General features: G+C 32.1%; 3 protein-coding genes across 3 annotated transcripts; all 3 read right to left on the bottom strand.

Moving 5' to 3' along the window:
* Positions 1-2,781: 2,781 nt before the first annotated feature.
* Positions 2,782-3,839, bottom strand: LOC100786450 (transcription repressor OFP6). Its single transcript, XM_003535757.5, has one exon. It carries the CDS (start codon positions 3,690-3,692, stop codon positions 3,159-3,161), a length of 534 nt encoding a protein of 177 aa, XP_003535805.1. The 5' UTR covers positions 3,693-3,839; the 3' UTR covers positions 2,782-3,158.
* Positions 3,840-6,433: 2,594 nt separating this feature from the next.
* Positions 6,434-7,275, bottom strand: LOC106794732 (uncharacterized mitochondrial protein AtMg00810-like). The gene is made up of 2 exons (XM_014762613.1): positions 6,620-7,275; positions 6,434-6,512 (listed from the first exon to the last, which is right to left on the bottom strand). The coding sequence occupies exons 1-2, from the start codon at positions 7,273-7,275 to the stop codon at positions 6,434-6,436; spliced, it is 735 nt and encodes a 244-aa protein (XP_014618099.1).
* A 2,392-nt stretch (positions 7,276-9,667) lies between these two features.
* Positions 9,668-10,108, bottom strand: LOC102661311 (uncharacterized). Its single transcript, XM_006589797.1, has one exon. The coding sequence runs from the start codon at positions 10,106-10,108 to the stop codon at positions 9,668-9,670; it is 441 nt and encodes a 146-aa protein (XP_006589860.1).
* Positions 10,109-23,539: the final 13,431 nt, after the last annotated feature.

Genomic DNA, 23,539 nt, shown 5'->3' on the forward strand with positions numbered 1-23,539 from the left:
TATGCTATAGAAAATATGAACATGTTTCTCTGCACAGCTAATACTATTTGACAAGGCTGAGTTGGAAAACTTGCTAATTTAGTTACATATCTTTATCCCAAAGTTATGTTCTAGATTTTGTTTTGAATAATGGTCCACTATGTTTCCACTACCATGAAGGTGCCCTGCTATAGAGTTGACTATCCCTTGAAAGTAGGCCACATTTAAATCCATCTTCTGATCCTGAATCTTGTTTTAGAGTACAAAGTGAGACAGAGAGATTGAAAGCACATCTTTATGTGGGTTTTCTTTTGTCATTTGAAGATTGAACTCACTGAAAACTGCAGCTGAAAATCCGCACCTATGCATTTTCCCCTTTCAGTTTATCAATCTGGACCATGTAACAAAAAGAAAAAATATTTTTCTTTTCTCTTGAATCGTCTTGTCTTTGAAAGATTCGTGCTTGATTCCACCTTAGGTATTTACACTCGCTAGAAATTCATAACTTATGAGCAAAATGAACCCTTCCTACATCCAGGCTTATCAGATTCTTTTTAACTTAAACACAGTATTAGATAACACCCTATAAACTAATTAAAAATACAATTTTTTATTGTTTCATTCTGAATCTGGATCCCAAATGCTTGAAAAATATGTTCTATGACATATTTCACACCAACATCAAACCCGTAGATCAACAATACAAAATTATTTATGCTTAATTAGTGATTTTAAATTTAAATTTTGAATATACAATTATATTAAATATTTAGAATAATTTTTTTTTCATTTATAATTGTTTTGGTCGACTTGAGTAGAATTGTTTTTCATAGAATTGTTAATAGTATTAGCTGTTAGAAAATTGTTCGCTCTATATAAAGAGCATTTACATAGTCCCATTATATATTTTTTAAATCAATAAATTACACAATGAGTTTTTCCTATGAAAGTCTTCTCTTATTTTTTTAAATATATAAATCAGATGTTACTTGAGTCTCTTCTCATTTTTCTCTTGAAAAAAAAAAAGATATTTCTCAGCCGTAGAAGAGATTTATAAAAATGATGTTACATCATCCTGTACCTTCTGTAAAAGTAAACTGCTTCAAAGATTTTGTTTTTGTTTTTTCTATTGTGAAGATCTAGAGTAAGAGATATTTTAATAAACCTAATTTCATTTCAATAGAAAATTACCGTGTTCTCTGTGAGATATAAATGCTAGCTGACCATGATCAACGATTGGAACCTACCTCCCTCAGAGGTTGTAAATCCAAATAGAGATGCTGGCAGTCACACTATCAATGCCCCAAGTAAATACAAAGAAGAACTAAATGCATGTACTGTAGCACAAAGAGTGTGGAAATGCATAAACAAAAGGAAAAACAATAGAGTACTTCAATGGCTACAAGAAAAAATTGATTCACACAACTGGCAAGTAAACTAAAAACAAAGAGTACGGAGTAGCCAACGATTAATACCAACATTGGGAAATGCATCAAAAAATTTCTATTCTCATCTCATTGAAAGGCAATAAAACCTTCTGTCTCCGCACTTGGACCATTCATATTATTGTAATTCAAATCCCAATGCCTATATTTTCCCACCGTTGTGTTGCCACTCAAAACCTGGAAAGCTGGCAACCATTTTTGACCAAATCCCTACGCCAAAACCTGAACTCACGAGTGGCCAGACGCAATGGATTCGCTGCTTCACACGGCCACAGGCACGCACAGTGGCACAGTGCTTACTAAAAAGGACAAAGGAAGAGAAAAGTAAATAATAAATTTAATCTTTAAAAAGTTTTTTAATGTATAAAAAATATGATAATTTTTAATATTTTTAAATTAATTTAATATTAATTAAGTTATATTTTTCAAACATCAGTATAAAAATAAGTTAAGTTATACAATATGATATAATTGTTGTAATTTTTAGTTTTTATACTGATTAAATCAAAAAAATTTATTTTGCAAAAATATAATTATTATGATTTACAAGTTCAAATCAAAATAATTTATGTATAAATAAATAAAATCACGATTTAATTAAAAGAATAAAGTGAGAAGTTTTCTCTCACAACATACAAAAGGGAAAAAATATTATTTTTCATTATTAATTAGAAAGGGAAAAAAATTATTGTGAAATACACGTGAAAAGTTTTCTCCCACAACATACAAAAGGGGTTAACTTTTTTTAGAGCATAATATAACATTTGGGCTAAATTTAATTTCTCAAAAACACATTATGAAAATAATTTTATATTAATATAATATAACGTTTTTTTAGAAAACATTTGAACCAGATTTATATTTTTAAATAATTTATTTATCTCTTTCATTCATTTAAAAACGTATATCTTTTTTTACCTTCTTATTATTTGTATCCATCCTAATTCCTAATAAGCATTTTTCTTATTCCGATTCCGTCATTTCTGTTTCTCTTATTATTTTCTTCTTGTTTTTTCTTCCTATTTCATTCATCATCAAAACAAAGTGTAAAGAAGAGTGAGGAACATGCATGCGTTGCTCCGAATAAAAGGAGCTGATAATGACACACATACGACAAACTCTAACAACACTTTTTTTTTTTATAATTCATTTTTTCCCATTTTCCATTACATTACCTATTTTATCTCCCACTTTCTGCTCTTTTCTTTCTATTACTCTTTTACATTGTATGAATTGCTACAAATTTATGTCGGAGTGTCATTTGTCCGAGGAATTTACATCTCTTAACCATGCATGTTGTATTGGTTGGACCATGAGATTCTGCTATAGATCATGTTAAACAAACAAAAAAAAAAAGTTAAAAGATCTCATCCACTAGATTGATTGCAGGATAATGTTTGCTACTCTTACAAAAGTAAAAACAGAGCTTCCTCTGTTCGTTCGGATGATCTAAATGCGCCCCAACGTTAGCAACTTAGTAAGAGCTAAACTTACATATAGTTGACTATATATTCCTACCTAAGTACTCGTACCAAAAGAAAATAAGAAATTAAATAGTTAAGTTTTCTCTCAAATTAAAATCAATGTATGCACTTAACTTTTTTTATAGAAACTATTTTTCTTAATTTCTTGACAAAAAAGTACATAAATTGATTTTAACAGGTAAAACTTCTTATTTTCCTTTTGTCCAAAAAGATTAAACTACGTTACAATATGTGAGCCACGTGCAGGCACCTAGAAGTCACGTGACTTACGGTTAAGGTGGAACCCAGTGGAAGAACCAGACCTCCTCCTCACTGAGAAAACTCCATTCCAGATCTCAGTGAAGGCTCTCACTATCACCCCATGGTGGTCTGGTGAATTGAGCTGAAGAAAACAGTTGAGAAGCTCCCTGAGATCTTCCTTGGAGTATATCTCGTTCTCCAGTATCATCTGCAGCATAGAGTGCCTGAAGTCCAGGTATGGATCATCAGAGTCCTTCTCCACCGCCACGCCTCGCCCAAACGCCTTCGCGGTCTCGGCGAAGTCGCTGAACTGCGCCGAGGCCTCGGCGTAACAGGGCGAGAATGTGGCGGCGGTGGAGGCGTTGGTAGTGGTGCTGCTCGTCGTGGTATCGTCCCAATGAAGCCCGTGGACTTGGCCCGCGGGCTTCTTGGGCCTCTGCTTCGGGTGGAATATGTGCCGTAGGAGCCTGGGTCTTCGGCAGCTGCCGCAGCCCAGGCTCACGGACACAGTGTTCAGAACCAGTTTTTTTCTGGAACTAGACATTTCTGCTGCTAATGTGGTAATAATAATAATGTTTTGTGTGTTGTGAGAAAGTGTGAGAAAGTTTGTGGGAAGTGGGAATGGAAAGAGGGTTTTATGGGGATGGAGCAGTGAGAGTGAGATGAGAGGAAGTGAAAAAGAGGAAGGGTGGTCACAATTTATTTTTGCATGTGAGGTTAAGAGGGACCCTGCGTGTTAAACTTTATTGGTGGCAGAGTGACCTGGACCCGCAGATTTTTATTTTCTTTTGGGATAAATTAAAATGTTGAATTAATTTTAAATTATATTATTCTTGCACACAGAATAATATAGTACATTCGTACTTTTTTTTTAATCTCAGTTTCTATCATGAGGTATTTATCAAATATGAAACCCATAAACATTTTTCTTAAAAAAATAACTAAAAAGATAATCAAATCATAAACAGGTTATATGCATTTTTTTTTTTGCTCTAAAAAAAGGTTCTATCTCATTTTTGGTTCATGTTAATTTTTTTTACATGAAACAAGTTATATGTATTGAGCTCAAGTTTTATTTTTATTTTAACTTTAAATATTCAATATTGGAGTTGACTCATTCGTATCTTTTTTTTACGCAACTCATTCGTATATATCCTTATTACAATTCATACTTTTAAAATATTTGACTATATAATAGAAAAAATATTTAATTAAGAGATTTATCTCAGTTGATAAAACATAATAATAAATTTTCTGATATTATATTCAATTTTTACATATAATTTTTTTTAGAAACGTATAGGATCTTCTTCCTTAGCCAATGAGTGATTTGTTAATTTTGGTGCATTGGATTTATTTTGGTACAAAAATCCACAATCACTACAAGAATTCTTTCTACTATAATGGGTATGCTACAGTGAGCTACAAGGTCGTTAATCACACATATTTGTGAATTTCGTTGTCGATAAATTACAATCTACTTTGCTTTTACTACATGTCAATTATGAAATATTAATTAAATTTTTCACTTAAATATATTTTTCATTCATACAACTTTAACATTTTTTTGTTTTTATCCTTTTAATTTATTTTTATAGTTTGTCATTATAAATTATATATGTTTTATTTTCCGTATTTGCCATTAATCTTCATTACAAAAATATAAAGATAATGAAATAAATGTTATGTCATCACTTGATGATGTCATTATAATGTCATCATTAATTTACAAGATGTAAATCAAAATAAATATAATTTATAAAGACTAAATTAAATAAAAAATAACATTAGCATATAGAAAAAAATAATTTTTAAATTACATATTAAAATAAAATAAATGCTTAATTATTTATGTATCCACAATTCCACATTGTCTACCTTTAAACTTTTTTTCTTTTCCCTATTTTATCTTAAGCTTCTTTCTTCCTTCAATCTCCATCCTTCCACCATTCTTCATTGCCTTTCTCACACCCTCTCCTACACCCTTACCACCTTCAACAACATCAATGGTGGTTGTTTTGGTGACATTTGTAGAAACAATAATAATTGTAGAGATAACAATGACAATAGTGATGGTCGTAATAGTTACTACCATGGTGGTATCAACAATAATGATGTGCACATTGGTGATAACAATATTGTAGTATTGGTGGTGACGGTAATGACATTAGTGATAAGTCATTTTTCATTAAAGAAATTTACAAAAGATTCTATTGTGTCACATTAATAAATGTAGGAATTGAAACTTTATTTTAATATTTAATTTGATTGGCCTTCAATCTTCCATATCTTCAGGACTTTCTTCTCAAGGTCGAAGAAGTCGATAGTCTCCTCTTATTTGGCAATAGGAGGCTTTGGACGCTTAGCTAGCTCTTCCTTTTCTTTTTGCTCCTCAGGTTCAGTCAGTCCTTTGCACCTCAGGCTTGTGCTTCATGTCAAAGCCTAGGTTTTTCCTTGAAACATTGGTGGGTCTAAACACATGTTGGACCACCTTGCATGCTCCTTTGGCTATGAAATGGTCCCTTTTCGTTGAGCAAGGCAACATATGAAATGTCCTCAATCTCCCCATGGCCTATGAAATTTTTGGCTATATTCATATAAATGGCGCGAGGCAAGTTGAAATAGATACCTTCCACCAAGTCAAATAGCACAAATATGTGAGCTTCTAATAAAGCATCCTTGGACCCAACCTTGTGCCGAAGGGCATTGTTGTAGAATTGCTAAAAGATTTTAGCTTTTGTACACAAATTATTGTATTTAAACTTCTTCTTGTAGTTTTCCTACATCGGTGTTTTTTTTGTTGGAACAATAAAGTTCTCACGCACTCACTATCACTCTATGTTAGAAAAATAAGAAGATGATGAACGAATTGATTGAGAGAAAATAGAGGGGACTTAGAATTCTGAAAAAACTTCTACACTCTCATCCTTCTCATTGATGATCACTATTATTTTTATACATACTGCACATGTATTTATAACAAACTTCATAGCTATCAAACTAACTTCAAAATGAATCACTAACTAACTGAATTACAACATACATCAACATCCCTCCTTAATTCAGATTTGTCAAGGATGTCACTCCTAACTTGTCTCTCAATTCCTTGAACTTGATAGACTTCAATGGCTTAGTATATCTGCAAGTTGATCTTCAGACCTACAAAACTCCAATTCAAGCTTCTCCTTACTTACTTGATCATGCAAGAAATGAAACTTGGTTTCAATATGTTTACTCCTACCATGTGCCACAGGATGTTTGCCTACATCAATTGTTGATTTGTTATCAATCAACAACCTCATAGGACTGCAATCTCTCAAGTTCAGTTCTTCCATTAAAGCTTCCAGCCATAAAGCTTGACAAGCTGCCGTAGCAGCAACAATATATTCTGCTTCACATGTTGACAAAGCATCTACACTTTGCTTCTTTGAGCACCAAGAGATTGGTGTTGTTCAAAATTTGAAAACATACCCAGTAGTGCTTTTCCTATCATCCTTATCACCACACCAATCTGAATCACTATAACCAATAACTTCTCCTTCTATATTCTTCTGACTGTAAGGATATAAAATGCCAAGATCCAATGTTCCTTTCACATACCTTAGAATCCTCTTTGCTGCTAGGAAGTGAGGTGTCTTTGGTTTCTCCATAAACCTGCTTATCAACCCAACACAATAAGCAATGTCAAGCCTGGTGTTACATATGTACCTCAGTGAGCCTACAATTTGCTTGTACAAGGTAGGATCAACTTCTTTCTCATCCCCATCTATTTGCAGCTTAATTCCAGTTTCAGTTGGTGTGATCATAGAATTGCACTCCATCATATTGAACCTCTTCAAAATTTCTTCTGCATACTTCTTTTGATGCATGAAAATCCCTTTGCTAGTGGAAACAAATTCAATACCCAGGAAGTATGATAACTCAGCAAGATCAGACATTTCAAATTCTTCCATTATTCTTCCTTTGAACACTCTCATATCTTTTTTACTACTGCCAATCACTAGTAAATCATCTACATAAAGACATATTATCAAAAACTCACCAGAATCTATGTTTCTAACATAAACTCCATGCTCAATAGTGCACTTGGTGAAATTCTGCTGGACTATGAAGCTATCAATTCTCATATTCTAGGCTCTAGGAGCCTGCTTAAGGCCATATAATGCCTTATTCAACTTGTAAACTTTATCATCTTGACCTGCCACTGCATAACCAGGTGGTTGAGTTATGTAGACTTCTTCTTCAAGTGACCCATTCAAAAATGTTGGCTTCACATCAAGTTGATATAGAGACCAGTTTCTGTTGCTAGCAACTGCCACAATGAGCCTAACAGTTTTAAGTCTTGCAACTGGAGTGAAAACCTCATTGTAGTCCAAGCCATGTTTCTGCAGAAATCCCCTTGCTACTAATCTTGCCTTATACTTGGATACATCTCCATTAGGCTTTACTTTAGTCTTATAGACCCACTTCACATCAATTGGTCTTTTTCCTTGAGGTAAGTGGACTAACTCCTAAGTCTGGTTCTTCTTAATTGATCTCAATTCTTCTTCCATAGCTGCTATCCAATGTGAACTTTGTGAGGCTTCATCATGACTCATTGGTTATGATTCATCAAGTAGAGAAAAGTGCACAAAATCCCCTTCTGCAATGATTTCTGTATCAGGATACAATTCATACTCTTTGAGTGTTTGTGGTACTTGTCTCCCTCTTTGTGACCTTCTGAGTTGCTCTCCACCTGATGGCACATCATCTTCACTTTTTTTGTCTTCAAGTTTCACAATCACCTTTCTTTCACCATTGTCAGTTGTAAAAGAAAAGCTTCAAGATGATTTTGATGATGCCAATAGTAAAGCATATCCAAGACAACTCAAGAAGATTTTGATTTCAAGAAAGATTTGTCTTCATGGATAATTCAAGTAAGCATCAAGCAATACAAGATATTCAAGTTAGATTGACTAGATAGATTCTTAAGTTAGATTTATAAGATAGATTTGAAAGCACAAAGATTTGGCTAAGTTATTTTTCTTTCAAAACAAATGATTTTAAAGTTTTCTCTCTAGTAATCGATTACCAGTGGCCAAAATGTTTTCTGAAAAGCTTTTAAAGTTTTTAAATGTTTTAGAAAGTATGTAATCAATTACACATGGCTTGTAATCAATTACCAGTTATTTGGAACGTTTTTAAAACAACCATAAGAAATTTGAATTTAAATTTCAAAGTTGTGTAATCGATTACAATGTATTGGTAATTGATTATCAGTCTTAAAAAAAATTCAAATTTCAAAGTGAAGAGTCATAACTCTTCAAAAGTAACTGTGTAATCGATTACACCAATATGGTAATCGATTACCAGTAAGGGTTTTCAAAAATATTCCCAACAGTCACATCTTTTCATTTGAATTTTGAATGACCATCAAAGGCCTATATATATGTGTGACTTGGGAACGAAATGTGTAGAGAGTTTTGCTTGATCAAAATGTTTTATCCTCTCAAAAGATTATGAGAGTTTTGCTTGTCCAAAAATGTCTTATTCTCTCAAAAGATGATGAGAGTTTTCATTACCCAGAAAGTTATATCCTCTCAAGAGATTAAGAGAGTTTTTGATTGCCCAAAAAGTTTTATCCTCTCAAATGATTAAGAGAGTTTTTCACTGAGTGCAAAGTTCTTATCCTCTCAAATACAAATCATCTTATCTTCACAATTCCTTGGCCAAACACTTGTGACATTCAATAAGGAATTAAGCACTTCATTGTAACATCTATCTCTTTCAAGAGAGATCATTTATTCTTCCTCTCTTTCTGATCAAAGGGCTAAGAGACTGAGAGTCTCTTGTTGTAAGGCATCTGAACACAAAGGAAGGGATGTGCTTGTGTGTTTTAGGTGTGTATCCTTGCAATCTTTTAGTGGGACATCTGTTTAGAATATACACAACAGTAGAAGTTGTCTCTCCCCAGAAGTAATAAGGCATTCCCTTCCCTTTCATCATGCTTCTGGTCATATTCAGAATGGTTTTGTTTCTTCTCTCAGAAACACCATTATGTTGAGGTGTATAGGGAGATGTCACTTCATGAATTATTCCCTCTTCATCACAAAATACTTGAAATTCATGTGAGTTATACTCACCACCTCCATCTGTTCTAAGCACTTTAATTACCTTATCACTCTGCTTTTCACTCAACATCTTAAACTTCTTAAAGATGTTAAACACTTCACTTTTCTGCTTAATGGGGTAGATCCCCATTTTTCTAGTAAATTCATCAATGAATGACACAAACACAAAGTAATTGTTACCTCCAAGGGATTTCACTTCAAAAGGACCACACACATCAGAATAGATCACTTCAAGCTTTCTTTTGGATCTGATTGGAATTTCTAACTTGAAAGAATTCCTTGGTTGCTTTGACACACAACACTCAACACACAACTGTTTTGGTATCTCAATTTAAGGGAGACCATGAACCATTTTCTTACTTTTAAATTCACTTAAACTCCAGAAATTTAGATGACCAAACCCGTGATGTCACATCCAGCTTTCATCACTTATAGAAGCAGCCAAGCATTGAAATTCTGCAATCTGAATTCCAATCTTGAATGTTTTGTTTCTTGACAAAGAGGCCTTTAGAATCAACCTCTTATTGCTATCAAACATCTTCAGTTGACTATCCTCCATCTGTATTGAGTAGCCCTTTTCTAACAACTTTCCCAAACTCAGTAAATTATTCTTCATATTGGGAACATATAGCACATCATTGATAAATGAGTGTTGTCCATCCTTCCTCTGAATCATCACCTTTCCAATGCCTTTTGCAGTTACAAAACTGTTATCTGCAAACTTGATCTTGCTCTTTACCTTATCATCAATGTTTACAAACCACTCTCTATGTCCAGTCATGTGATTGGAACAACATGTGTCAAGATACCACAGATTAACACTGTCTTCTTCTGAGTTTGTAGTTGCCATTAGTAACACTTTATCAGAGTCAAAATCCTCATCTTGTGCCTATTGAGCCTCATCTACATTTCTGGGAACCCTTTTATTTCTGCATTCATATGCAAAATGTCCCTATTTCTGACAGTTATAATACTGAATCCCTTTCTTGTTGAATTTTTTCTTGCCCACTTTGTGATTCCCTCCACTTTTCTTGTCATTTTCTTCATTCTAGTTATGATTTCTAGAACTGCCGGAGCTCTCACCTGACCCCTTCCACTTATTGTTCTTCCACTTTTCTTTTCCCTTCTTATTCTTACCACATCATAGTTGTTCCCTTTGGTTGTTTGGGCTTGCATAGCTTGCTCAGTTGATCTTTGTGAATTTCTTTCATTGAGCCTCATCTCTTGAGCTTCAAGTATTCCTTACAGTTCTTCAATCTTCATTTCTTCAAGATCCTAGCCTTGCTCAATTGGCACCACTATATGATCGAATCTTGGTGTCAAGGTTCTTAATACCTTGTCAATGATCCCCAAGTCTGATTGCTTGTCACCATAAGCATTCATTTGATTTGTAATTGCCAAGATTCGAGAAAAGAACTCGCCAATGCTTTCTTGATCACTCATTTGTAGAAGTTCATACTGCCTTCTCAAGGTCTGCAACTTCACCTTCTTGAGTTTGCTATCCCCTGCATAGGATTTCTCTAGAGTATCCCATGCCTTCTTTGCAGTATCAGCCGATCTAATTTTCTGGAAATTATCTGCATCTACACATTGATGAATAATGAACAATGTCTTTGCATCTCTTTTCATCAAATCACAGTGAGCCACCTTCTATGCATCAGTTGGGTTCTTTTCAGATTCTTGAACCCCTTCTTGCACCACTTCTGTCACATCTTGAAATCGAAAGATTACCTTCATTTAAGCACATCAATCATCATAGTTCTTGCCTATGAGAACAGGCATAGATGTCGGAAAAATTCCATTTGAGGAAGCCATCTCAATTTCGGTATCCAGGGATCTTGAACCTCAGCTCTGAATACCAGTTTGTTGAAACAATAAAGTTCTAGCGCACTCACACTATGCACTCACTGTCACTCTATGTTAGAGAATAAGAGAAGATGCTGAAGGAATTGATTGAGAGAAAATAGAGGGGACTTAGAATTCTGAAAAAAAATTCTACACTCTCATCCTTCTCATTGATGATTACTATTATTTTTATACACACTACGATATAGCTATAACAAACTTCATAGTTGTCAAACTAACTTCAAAATGAATCACTAACTAACTCCTAACTAATTAACTAAATTACAATATACATCAACATTTCTATGATGACATGCTTATCAAATTCATTAGCCCGATTTTTGTGAAGATAGGTGTCCACCCTTTCAAACCCAGTGGCATCAATATAATACCAGGGGAAATGTCCACTGGGGGTTGTGTGTGAGTGTTTGGTAAAGCGTGAATGATTGTGGGTGTTGTGTACCTAATTTTATTTTATCCTTAAATATACCTTTAATTTATAATTTTGATTTATTTATTTTAAGATAAAAATATTTAATTTTTATTTTAAAAAATTCATAATTTTGTTACAATCCCCAATTTGATTTACATTTTATTTTTTTATTTTGATCAAATTAAACCTAGATTTAACATATTCATTTAAAATATCATTAAGAAACAATTTAATTAATTAATAAAATAAAATAAATAAATGTAATTAAATTTGAGGGTTGAATTAAAATTATATATTTTCTGAAATAAAAAATCAAATATTTTTATTTTAAAACAAAGGATCAAAGTTTCGAATATGATAAAATAAGATAGCAAAAATTGTATTAGAGTGTTTATGTTATGAGTCCTTGAAAAAAGAAAGTATCATTTGTGTTTATGTGTTGAAGTGTCGATTCCGTTAGATAACAAAACACGTCAAGTGAGTAAGAGAAATGTGAAGTCAGAAAGAGTGCTAATTGAGCCTTTTTTGTGAAAAATGGAAGAAAAATGAGAGTTTCACGTTAATGTTAAAATGTGCATAATGTGGTGAGTCTGTTACATAACTTTTTGGTTTAATTATTATTTTATCCTCTAATTTACTTTCTTTAAAATTTAATTTTGTCATCTTATTTTTAAAAGATTATTTTAATCATTTAATTTATTTATTAATTAGTTCCATTTAATTATTTTATCTTTAAAATGTTCAGTTAAGTTTATTATTTTTTTTTAAAAATGAATTTAATTTGGTCATATTTTTCTTCCATAAGCTCCAAACAATTTTAAAAAATTAGATCAAATTTAGTTTTAAATGAGACCAGATTAAAATCATTTAAAAAAATAAAGGATCTAATTCACTCTTTCAAAAATAAAGGGATGAAATTGAACTCAATAAATAAATTAAGAAATGAAATTAAAACTTTTAAACATAAAATGACTAAATTTAACCTAAAAAAATAGTTTACTCAAATAGTAATTATACCTAACTTTTTTAAAGAAAGAATGAGAGAATCAAGTGAGTCAATATGCGTGAACGTGAGATTTTTTAGAAAGTGAGTTATTTTAGAAAGAGAGGATGCGTGAGGCTTGTTGGGGTGTGAATGGAAATGGGAATGTGCACATGAAGAGAATAAAAGATTGCTTCTGCATTTAAAGTCTGCATGAATGAGAGTAGTATTTGATAAAAAGCTTTTATAATTTTTTTGTTACATCAATTGTTACTCATTTGTAAAATTTTTTCATAATTTTTTGAATTGGATCACAGATACAAAATAAAAAAATATTTTTTTGGTCTATTAAAAAAATATTATTTTATATTATTTTTTAACTCTGATTTTTTAATTTTATATTTTATTTTATTTATTCGAACAAAATTGAGTGTTCACACGTATTTTTTTAAATAACTTAAAGCATTTAATTAAGCATATTTACTACTCTCACTGCATGCGTTCTTTAACCCACAAAAGATATTAAATGCACACATGTCTTTTGAAATAATTCAAAACATTAATTAGATATATTAAATACTCTTATAACATTCATCTATTAACACATAAAAGACAAGTCCTTAATATAATACATATAAAAATAACTTTTAGGTCCTTGATATATATTTAATTTTTTGTTTTGAGTCTCTCGTTGAACTAATGTCATATCATCACTTAACTACGGAAGGAACTCAATAAAATTTTTAATATATCTGAGACTCAAAACAAAACAAAAAATCATATGAGACTCTAAACAAAAATAAGATATATATTAAGAATCTCAAACATATTTAAGTTTTTTTTTTATCAACATCTTATAGGTGTGATGTACCCACTTTTAAGATCTATTTTATAAATCATATTTTCTATCCATCAAGCTCAAATCCAAAAACTTACTTAAGAGATCCAAGTTTAATTCCACCCGAACTAAGAACATGTTAATCAAAGAATGATATGTTAGGGTTAATATAACAATACAATATTAATTTATAATAAAAATAAGAAAATAAAATACATAATTCGATTAAATTATGGAAGTACAATAAATTTTGGCAATAATTTATTTCTTTTGTCAAGATATTCAAGAGTCATCAACATGCTGCATTTGATAGGTATTTATAAATAAATGCATTTGAAAATTGAGAATAGTAAATTCCTAATTTCTAATTAGAATAAATTTTTAAAATAAGACACCAATAAGTGGTGGGGTCTAACAAAAGAGACTAATCCCTTACAACGCAACAAACCAACGGTTCAATCCTTATTGGGAAGAGTGTCCACATTTAGTGCCTGAGCATACTTTGAATAGAACTACCTTCAAAAGTAGATACCTATGGAAAAGGAAAAAAATGAAAATAAGATAATTCCTAAATAACTTTTTTTGGTCTAAACCATTGGTATCCTCCACTAGAGGCAATGATGTTCTAGTTAGATAGGACTAGTATGGGTGACAAAGGTCTTCCTTCAAGTATTTAAGGCAACTGAATACCTAGGACTCAAATATGAGATCTCTGGTTAAGAGGGAACCAATAATAGCTAAAACATATGACAAAAATATTAAAAACATATAATGAATAACTATTTTAGTCGTCATTTATTTGGTGGAGGAGGATGATTAAGGTCGATATGTGTCTTTGGTGGAGGAGGACGATAAGTCGAGAAGGCGGAGGTCACGGATTTCTCTGGAGGAGGAGGATGATTAAGGTCGATATGTGTCTCTGGTAGAGGAGGACGAATATGTGTGTCTGGTGGAAGAGGACGATTGAGGTAGATAGGCGAAGGTTGAGAAGGCGGCAATGGCGAAGATGGAGACCTAATCGACAAAGGTTGGGATGGAGGCCGAGTTGAAAAGTAAAGTAAGCCACAATTATCACATGCGCGGGGCTGATCCATGTCTTTCCATGTGGGAAAGCCCTTGGAACAATAATCACATAAAGATTTGAACATTATGGATAATCTTTATGCAAGAGGAAATAAATGAGGGAACAAGGTTTTGGATAAGAAAAGGGAAGGGAAGGAAAAAAAAGAGATTTATATAGCCATGAGAAAGGTTGTGTATTTAAGCATTTATTCTATGAGTAAAAGAAAAATACATTTAAAAAATATATAGTTTTCCAAAAATAATATCATTTATTGTTTTTCGTTACATAAAGCATGATTGTTTGCAAATATAAATTGATACAAAATTAAATTATAATAAATGTAAACAAATCAAAATATATAACCGGATTAAATTTTGGAAGCACAATAAAATTTGGCAATATTAATAAATGAATTCCTTTTTAATGGTAATATTTGGAATAAAGATAAGTAAAAATTAATGTGAAAAAATTATTTAATGAAATCAAAATATATGCAAAATTTTCTAGTTAAATTATAAAATAGGCTAATTTTCAAAAAGAGAAATTAAGAAAAATAAAATAACAGAAAATGTGATATATTTTAAGCAAGTGAAATGTAATATAATTTTCTTGATAACTTTATTTCTTTAATCTTACTAAAATATGAGTAAATAACGTTGCACGATAATATTAAAATAGTTATTTCCTTACATTCATACAAAATCCCATTTAATTAATAAACATTTTGGCATCAATAATAGTATCTCATATATTCAAGAAACAATGCAACCATATATCTTAGGAAAATAATTTATATAATTTCTTTATACTTATTTCGGAACATGATACAATAAATATTATTTTCTTAATTACTTTTTTTATCCGTAGGAATCGAAGTCAATGTCAAGAATTTATAATATCTCACACACTTTGTTCAACCATCTAAGTTAAACCCATGACTTCTTACTTACCTTTAGATATAAGGAGATAGTGAAACAATATATACAACAATAAATTACATCATTTCCTTAATTTTATTACTAGCTATTAAAATATGATATAACATAATTTTATTAAAATATAAATGTGTATCCATTCCTCATTAATGGTACCAACATGGTATGATATGATTGAAAAATAACCTTATCCCTTAAGCATGTGGTCTGGGGTTCGATTTTGGTCCTTGTGTATGAAAAAACATCCATTGGGAGAGGCCAACCCCTTAAATAATGGGTCTTTGTACCTTGAGGGATTAGTCATTGGCTCTCGACCGAGGGATACCCCAAGTATTATGCTTCTTCCTTAACTGGAGTCTCTTTGTTCCTCAATGAAATGTTTGTAACTCTTCAGATGGGAGAAGAGAAACTATTATGTCGACTCAGTATATTGAGAACCATAGTCTTCTTATAGTGTGTTAACCTAATAGGGTTCTCATTATCCGTTAATGGGCCAACATCAACATCTGCTATTTAAGTCCATTTCACCTTATTTTAGTAGTTTAATGGACTCGCTTAATTTGAACACATAAAATAAAGCTTAATAATAAACAGCTAATATAATTATTTTATAATATTAGCCCACACTAATTATTAAAATATAACATTCTAACAATCTCCCACTTAAGCTATATATTGTAACAATTATTTTACAATTCCTTAGGCATGCATTCGTATGCTATTTATCTTTAGATTTCCACTTTAACAATTTGGTTTATCTCATATATCAATAATAGAATCTCCACAGGTTTCGTAACTACAACAAATGTGACTAGTGTAAACATGAAGAGTTGAAGACTTGTAACTTTTAGTTTTTTTTATTGATGATAAGTTGTATTATAAAACACTAGCCTTGATTAGGATGTTTGTTATTGCCTAAAATGTTTGATTGTGTGTGTGAAACCATGCATACATGCAACCTAGACTAGGATGTGTAAACCAACATGCTCAAAATGATTAGCATTGCATTGAACCTTGATAGTTAGCCTTAGAGAATTGAAACTTTCATAACTTAGCTTTTAAAATCACTAAGTTTCAATTCTGCATCAAGATAATCGACTATATGCTAATATAATAGACTAGATTGAGCCTTCATTTTCTCATAATTGAGAATAAATTGCAAAAAGACGACTATCTTAAGTACATAATTGAGTAAATCGACTATCTGGGTCTAAAGAAGTTTTTTGCTTTTGCAAACAATCGACTATGACAATATAATAAACTATTTGCTCTTCAGTAAACCCAGGTGATGTGAAGAACAATATAGTCAACTATATCTATGTCATAATCAACTATTTTGGTTCTAAGGCTATAAAAATGAGTTTTTTTTAAAGGACTTTGTGTGTGATAGTTTTTCTCTTATATTTTTCACTGTGATTTTCGTTGAGAGAGTCTTTGAACCTCTAAGTATCATCACCACTTTGATCCTTAATTGGAAACATCATTTTACTTTAGGATCAATGGATCTTTTCATAGGATCATGAAGAGAAGTTGGGACTCCATAGGAAGTTTTTTCCAACTTTAACATATAAGGTGAAATCTTTCCTTTATCTGCATTTTTTATTTTTGTTTTCATTGAGTAGGTTCCTCAATGGTGCGCAAGTAATGGGCTTTCTACATGTAGGTTTTTGTTCTTGATAGGTTTTCAAGAGTTAAGCATTTGTGATGTGCATTTGCTTGTGATTTTGGTTGTAACTCAAAAGGTTATAGTGGAAAGATCTTATGTGTTGCTATGGATCAACTGGATGTAGATTTCTTGGAAATTAAACCATTATAAATTATGTATGCATCTTTTTCTCTAACCTTTGAACTCTTGTATTGCTTCTTGCATGAGTTTCTAAACTTTTGAGTGCTGATAATTTTTGTGCATCATTGGGTAAGTATTTAATTGTGATTAAGAAATCAAAGGGTATTTGCAACACATCTAAAACTCTTGATTCAATTGAATTAAAGGAAGTTATTTATGAAATTTTTTCATTTGGGTCTAAAATTGATTTGGAACCAATTCATCCCTCTCTTGGTTTATGAATCCATGTGCCATTATTTCTAACAATTGGTGATCAAAGCTTTATTTGATAGTCATTCAAACAATTTTTGAAAAAGATCCTCATAATGGATGGAAATCACTAAACATTTGCGGAAGGTGCTTCTATAAACCAACCTCCTCTTTTTACTAGAGAAAACTATCCATTTTGAAAAGTACGCATGGGAATTTTCCTTGAATTCATTGATAGATGAGTATGGGATGTCGTTGTAAATGGTCCTTACATTCCTAAGGTTGTTATTGATGGTAAAGAGGTAGAAAAATACTTTAATTCTTGGACACTAGAAGAAAATAAGCATGCTCAATATAATGCTAGAGTTAAAAATATTTTTGCCTCGGCTTTAACTCTTGATGAGTTTTATCATGCTTCTCAATGTGCAGATGACAAAGAAATTTGGGAAATCTTGGAAGTAACTCATGAAGGAACTATCAAAGTCAAGAAAGCAAGAAAGAACATTCTCATTCAAGAATATGAAATATTTAGAATGTTGTGGAGATAAAGCATTTTGGATGTGCAGAAGTGTTTTACACTTGTAGTGAATCATTTGTTGGCTCTTGGCAAGACCTTTGAAAAAGAGAAGCTCAATGTCAAAGTTTGGAAAAGTCTTAATAGATCTTGGCAACCTAAAAGTACAATTATATCAGAATCAAAGGACTTGACAATCATGACGGTAGCTACACTTTTTGGCAAGCTAAGGGAGTATAAGCTAGAACTTGGGAGACTAAAGGATGAAAAAGAAGTTGACAAGAAGAAGAAGACACTAGCCTTAAAGACAAGCACTTCACATCATGAATCTAGTGATGAAGACCCTTCAAATGAGCCAGATAATGAAAATCTGAATTTGATTGTTAAGAAGTTCTCCAAGCTAATGAAGAAGAAAAGAAAAGACAAAGGGAACTTTCAAAAATAAAAGCACCAACAAAAGTGACTCCACTCCCACCACCACATGATTTGAGTGTGGGGAGCAAGGTCCCATAAAGTAGATTGTCCAACCTACCTAAAGAAACAACAAGGAGGTGATAAGAAGAAAGAAAAAAAGCCATTTAACAAGAGAAGAGCATACATAGCATTTCCGACATTGATGAAGATGAGACCAAAAGAAATGTAAGTGATTCTTCTTATGAATTTAGCACTAACTATGACATTCTACTTGATGCATTCAAAGATTTACATGAAGAAGCAAAAAGAATCACCTTTGTGAACAAGACTCTAAAAGGCCAAGTTAGATGGCATATTGAGAAATTTACCACTTTTTATACAAAAGGAAGTCTATGATTTGAGAAAAGACAAAATAGATTTAGAAAAATCTACTGAGGACTCCATTTGTAAATATAAATCTAGCAATATTGCTTATAGCTCAAATTGTGAAAATTGCAAGCATCTTCAATGCAAAATTGAGTATCTTGAAAAGACACTTGCAAAGTTCACAAGTGAAAAAGCAAACTTAGATTTTAAGTTCTCAAAAGTGTGTCATGAGTAAGGCTGGACTTGGTTATGGTTTAGAGAGAAAATAAAAAGCTTAAATGAATTTCTTTAACTTCTTTACACCTTCACCTCACATTTTATTTCATGTCACTATTGCATGCATAAAGGTCATAACTCTTCATCATGTTTCATCAAAAGATATGGAGTTCCAAGTGTGAAGTACAAGTGTATTCCCAAGGGAAATCAAAATTCCACCAACCTATAAGGACCCAAAATTAATTGGGTACCTCAAACTTCTCTCTAAATTTGTTTTGTAAGTATGCCTTCTGGAGACCCTTTTGAAAAATAAGACCATAATGCCCTAGAGCACCTTTCTGAGGAAAAGAAGGATGAGGAAGAAGCCCATTTCGAGCCTCAAAATGAGGTACTGATAGCTGATGCAGGAGATCAGACTACTCAAAATGTAGAAGGAGAAGGTTAGAAAGTTGATGATTAGAATACAGATAAAAGCATTGAGGCTACAAATATTCAAAACCATGTGGTTCCTAAACCTGCTCAAGATGATCTCTTTAGGACATAGCAAATGTCTTGGACAAACTAAGGACTACTGACTCCAATTTGGAAAAAGGCAGCGCATAAAGCTGGAGAGAAGACCTATATGCGATCTTCGAAGGATCTTTTATTTAACACAAAACATGCAAAATCTCTTCAACTCTCCAGTTTTGACATTTCTATCAAAGTTGCATTTGGTCTTGGACCAATTCTTGGTGAATCTTTTACCTTTTCTATTCCATTTCCTCCACTTCCTACTGAACTTATCAACTCAGAACCTCCCAAGGTTTCTAAAAATATTCCCTATGCTCATATCCCTATTCCTCCACCTTTATTTGCAAGTTTTCCTAAGTCTGTGGAAAATAGGCTCACTTCTTTGGAGAAGCAAGTTAGGAAATTTCGTTTTGATCAAAAGTCGCCCTTCTCCAATAAAATGATTTCATTGAGAGATTTCTTAGGCTTGAGTAATGGATTTCTCAAAAGAAAGACTTTCCTTGATTCCTGAAGTTCCTCTAGTGTACAACATAAGCCTCCACCACTTCTCAGACCTACAATTATGCCTTCTTCATCTGAAAATTCCTCTCCTACCAAGCATGATTGATATGCTTTCTATTGCCTCCCTTCTATTTTTTGGTGGATGACAAAGGGGCATAAGTTTTAGGAGTTTAGGAGAAATATTTGGTGTTGGAAGATCAGTTTTTAAGATCATAACTATGTTTTGTGCTTTATCTATAGTTTCATGTAAACATTTTTTGAATGATCCTGTTATGAATACAAATTGATATGGTTGGTGGATTATTCTTAATTTCTTTTTTTTCCTCATATATTTCTGCATAATACTGTGAATTGATTAATATAACTTATATATGCAAGATTTAAGGGGGAGTCTCCCTTTAAAATAAAATGAAACATAAATGTGCATACTTCCAAGGGGAGATAAGAAATGAAAAACTCAGAAAAGTATTGTCACCCTTTGAATTTTCTCCTAAAGGGTTTGTCATCATAAAAAAGGGAGATTATTGAATCCACATTCCTGATTTTAATCAGACAAACCATTAGCAATGCAAATTGAAAGGATGATGAAATTAAGTGATGACTAACATTCTTCTTAAGTGTTTCATTGTCTATTACTTTGAGAAGCAGATATGAGAAATCAGGTTGATGCTCATAAAGGTTTAGAGAACTGCCATCAGAGTTGAAAAATCAGAAGAATTCTTGAAGCCCATTTGAATGGTGAAATCTGCTTCACTCTTATTACTTACCTTTTGGAAAAATATTTAATAAAAGGCCTTACATAGAAGAATCATCTAAGGTTACATGAAGAAATTCATGGTTCAGAATGAAGTTTTTTAGAGTCAACATCAGAATGGTGAAGACCAAGACTCTGAATTCTTGAATATCAAAGTAGCTTAGAAAGACTCAGAATGCATCTCCTGAACAATAGGAGCAGACTAAAGTCTCACAGTTCTTTACTTTCCATATGCTGCCATATTCATTGAAGGAACATTAGAAATGAAGAAATGCTTGCATTTTTATGCAAGACTCTTAAATGATGAAATTGTCCATGAGAGGCAATGATGGACAACATCAGATTGAAGGACTGAAAACAATTACTCAATCTAACCTTGGACAGAACAATAATACACCAACAATTGAATGTCTACTAAGCCTTTATGAAGAAATCAACTTCAGAATGCTTAAAGCTGTGAAGAAGTGTTAAAAGTGATGAAGTAACACTACATTAGAATGGAACATCTATATGAAATTCATCAAAGGAATTCATCAAGCATTGGTTCATTCTAGTAAAACATCAAAAAGACTGTTCTAATGGTTCTTTAGAATGACCATAAGAAAGGTTCTTCAAAATGGTTCCTCATAATGAAACCCCATAATGGTTTTATCAACTATCACACCATTACAATTGGAAAGTGATTATGCTTGTTCTAGAAGTATGACAGCTATGTTGAGCCCACTCCAAAAATATGTTTGGAAGCTTTTCAAAGCACTTCCGAAGGCTATGAAGAACCTATGAGTCATGCATGTTTTGATGATGCCAAAAGTATTTACTTGATAAAAGCACACATTGTTTCAAGTTAACAAACAAGATCAAGAAAATCATAGATAAGGACTTAGTCAAATTGTTAAAAGAATCTCATTTTTATTGCAATAGTATTGGTCTCAAAGTCTTTTATCAACATTTCTTTATCAAGTTTAATCAGTTCAAAAGTAAGATATTTTTGAACTGGTAATCGATTACCAGGTCCTATAATCGATTACCAGAGAGACTATGAACATGGCTTTTTGAAATTTTGAACTAGTGGAATAACGACACAAACTTATTTGAATTTTAGTCTGTGTAATTGATTATCAGAATCCTTTAATCGATTCCCAGTGAAGAGATTTTAGAAAAACTTTTGAAAAGTCATGACTCTTCAAAATATAAATGTGTAATCGATTACCAGCGAAGATATTTCAGAAAAACTTTTGAAAAGTCATGACTCTTCAAAATTTATCTGTGTAATCGATTACCAGAATCCTGTAATCGATTACTAGTGAAAAAGTTTCAGAAAAAATTTTTAAAAAGACACATTTCTTCAAACTATTTTGAAAAGGCACAATGAGCCTCTATATATGTATCTTACTTCGAAAAAGAGAGATCTTTTTCAAAGAACTTAATTGTCAAAATCTCTCTAAACAACTATGACCAAACACTCGCAAATCTATTGAGAATTCTTCCAGGATCTTCAATTTGTATCATCTACTCTAAAGGAGAGAAATAATTTTGTACATCTTATAAATCCTGTTGTAATCAAGAGACTGTTTGTCTCTTGGTGTGTGAGAATCTTGAACACAAAGGTGAGGGATCCCAAGGTGTGTTCAAAGATTGTAAAGGATTTACAGAGATAGTGAAAAATCTAAAGTAGGTTACTTGAGGAATGGGCGTAGGCACGAGAAGTGGCTGAACAAGTATAAATCGAGTTTGTAATTCTCTCTTTCCTTATCTTATTTATTTTATTGCAACTGATTTTGTCTTACACGTTTAAAGAACATTAATTAACTTACTCGCTGCTTCTTCTTCTACATTCTTAGCCTATCATATATCATTTAAAAGGGGATTACAATTTTTTAGTGGGAAAATTTTGAAACTTAATTCAACTCCCTTCTTAAGTTTTGAGGCCACTTGTCCAATAAGTGGTATCAAAGCAGGATTCTTGTCTAAAGTTTAAAAACTTCAAGAATAATTATGGTCTCATCAAACTTTCTATTTCCAGAGGGAAACTCCATTAATAGGTCTCCTATTTTTAATGGTGAGGGTTATCACTATTGGAAAACCCGTATGCAAATCTTTATAGAAGCCATAGATTTAAATATATGGGAAGCATTGAAATTAGTCCTTTCATTCCTACAATGATAGTAGGAAATGAAACTATATAAAAGCCTAAAGAACAATGAGATGGAGATGAAAGAAAAAAGGTTCAATATAATTTAAAAGCCAAGAATATAATTACTTATGCATTAGGCATGGATGAGTATTTTAGAGTTTCAAACTGTAAAAATGCAAAATAAATGCGAGATACATTACAAGTAATACATTAAGGCACAACTGATGTTAAAAGATCTAGAATAAACACTCTTACACATGAATATGAACTTTTTAGAATGAATCAAAATGAGACCATACAAGATACGCAAAAGAGATTTACGCATATAGTTAATCATCTTGCATCATTAGGAAAAATGTTTCCTAATGAAGATCTCATTAACAAAGTGTTGAGATGTTTTAGCAGGCAATGACAACCAAAACTAATTGCAATTACAGATTCAAAAGATCTCACCAACATGTCTCTTGTCACTCTCTTTGGGAAATTTCAAGAACATGAAATGGAACTTATGAGACTCCATTAACATGAAGAGAATGACAAAAAGAAGAAAGGAATTACACTCAAAGCCTCATCTTCTATTCATGAGCAAAGTGACAAAGAAGATCTGAATGAACAAAATAACTTAAAAGAAGATGATGATTTTAGTCTCTTTGTAAAGAGATTCAATAAGTTTTTGAGGAACAAAGGAAATCGAAGAAGATCTAGCTTTAATCCAAGGAAAAAAGGAGAAGATTTCTCCTT

The sequence above is a fragment of the Glycine max genome, chromosome 10 (assembly GCF_000004515.6).
Source record: "Glycine max cultivar Williams 82 chromosome 10, Glycine_max_v4.0, whole genome shotgun sequence".
Lineage (NCBI taxonomy): Eukaryota > Viridiplantae > Streptophyta > Magnoliopsida > Fabales > Fabaceae > Glycine > Glycine max.

What these genes read in the sequence shown, in the direction of transcription:
- LOC100786450 (XM_003535757.5), bottom strand. Translation starts at nt 3,692, where the DNA reads ATGTCTAGTTCCAGAAAAAAACTGGTTCTGAACACTGTGTCCGTGAGC.
- LOC106794732 (XM_014762613.1), bottom strand. Translation starts at nt 7,275, where the DNA reads ATGAGAATTGATAGCTTCATAGTCCAGCAGAATTTCACCAAGTGCACT. An exon ending in GATAGGAAAAGCACTACTGG is followed by an intron (nt 6,513 to 6,619) that starts GTATGTTTTCAA and finishes CTGCTACGGCAG; the next exon opens with CTTGTCAAGCTTTATGGCTG.
- LOC102661311 (XM_006589797.1), bottom strand. Translation starts at nt 10,108, where the DNA reads ATGGCAACTACAAACTCAGAAGAAGACAGTGTTAATCTGTGGTATCTT.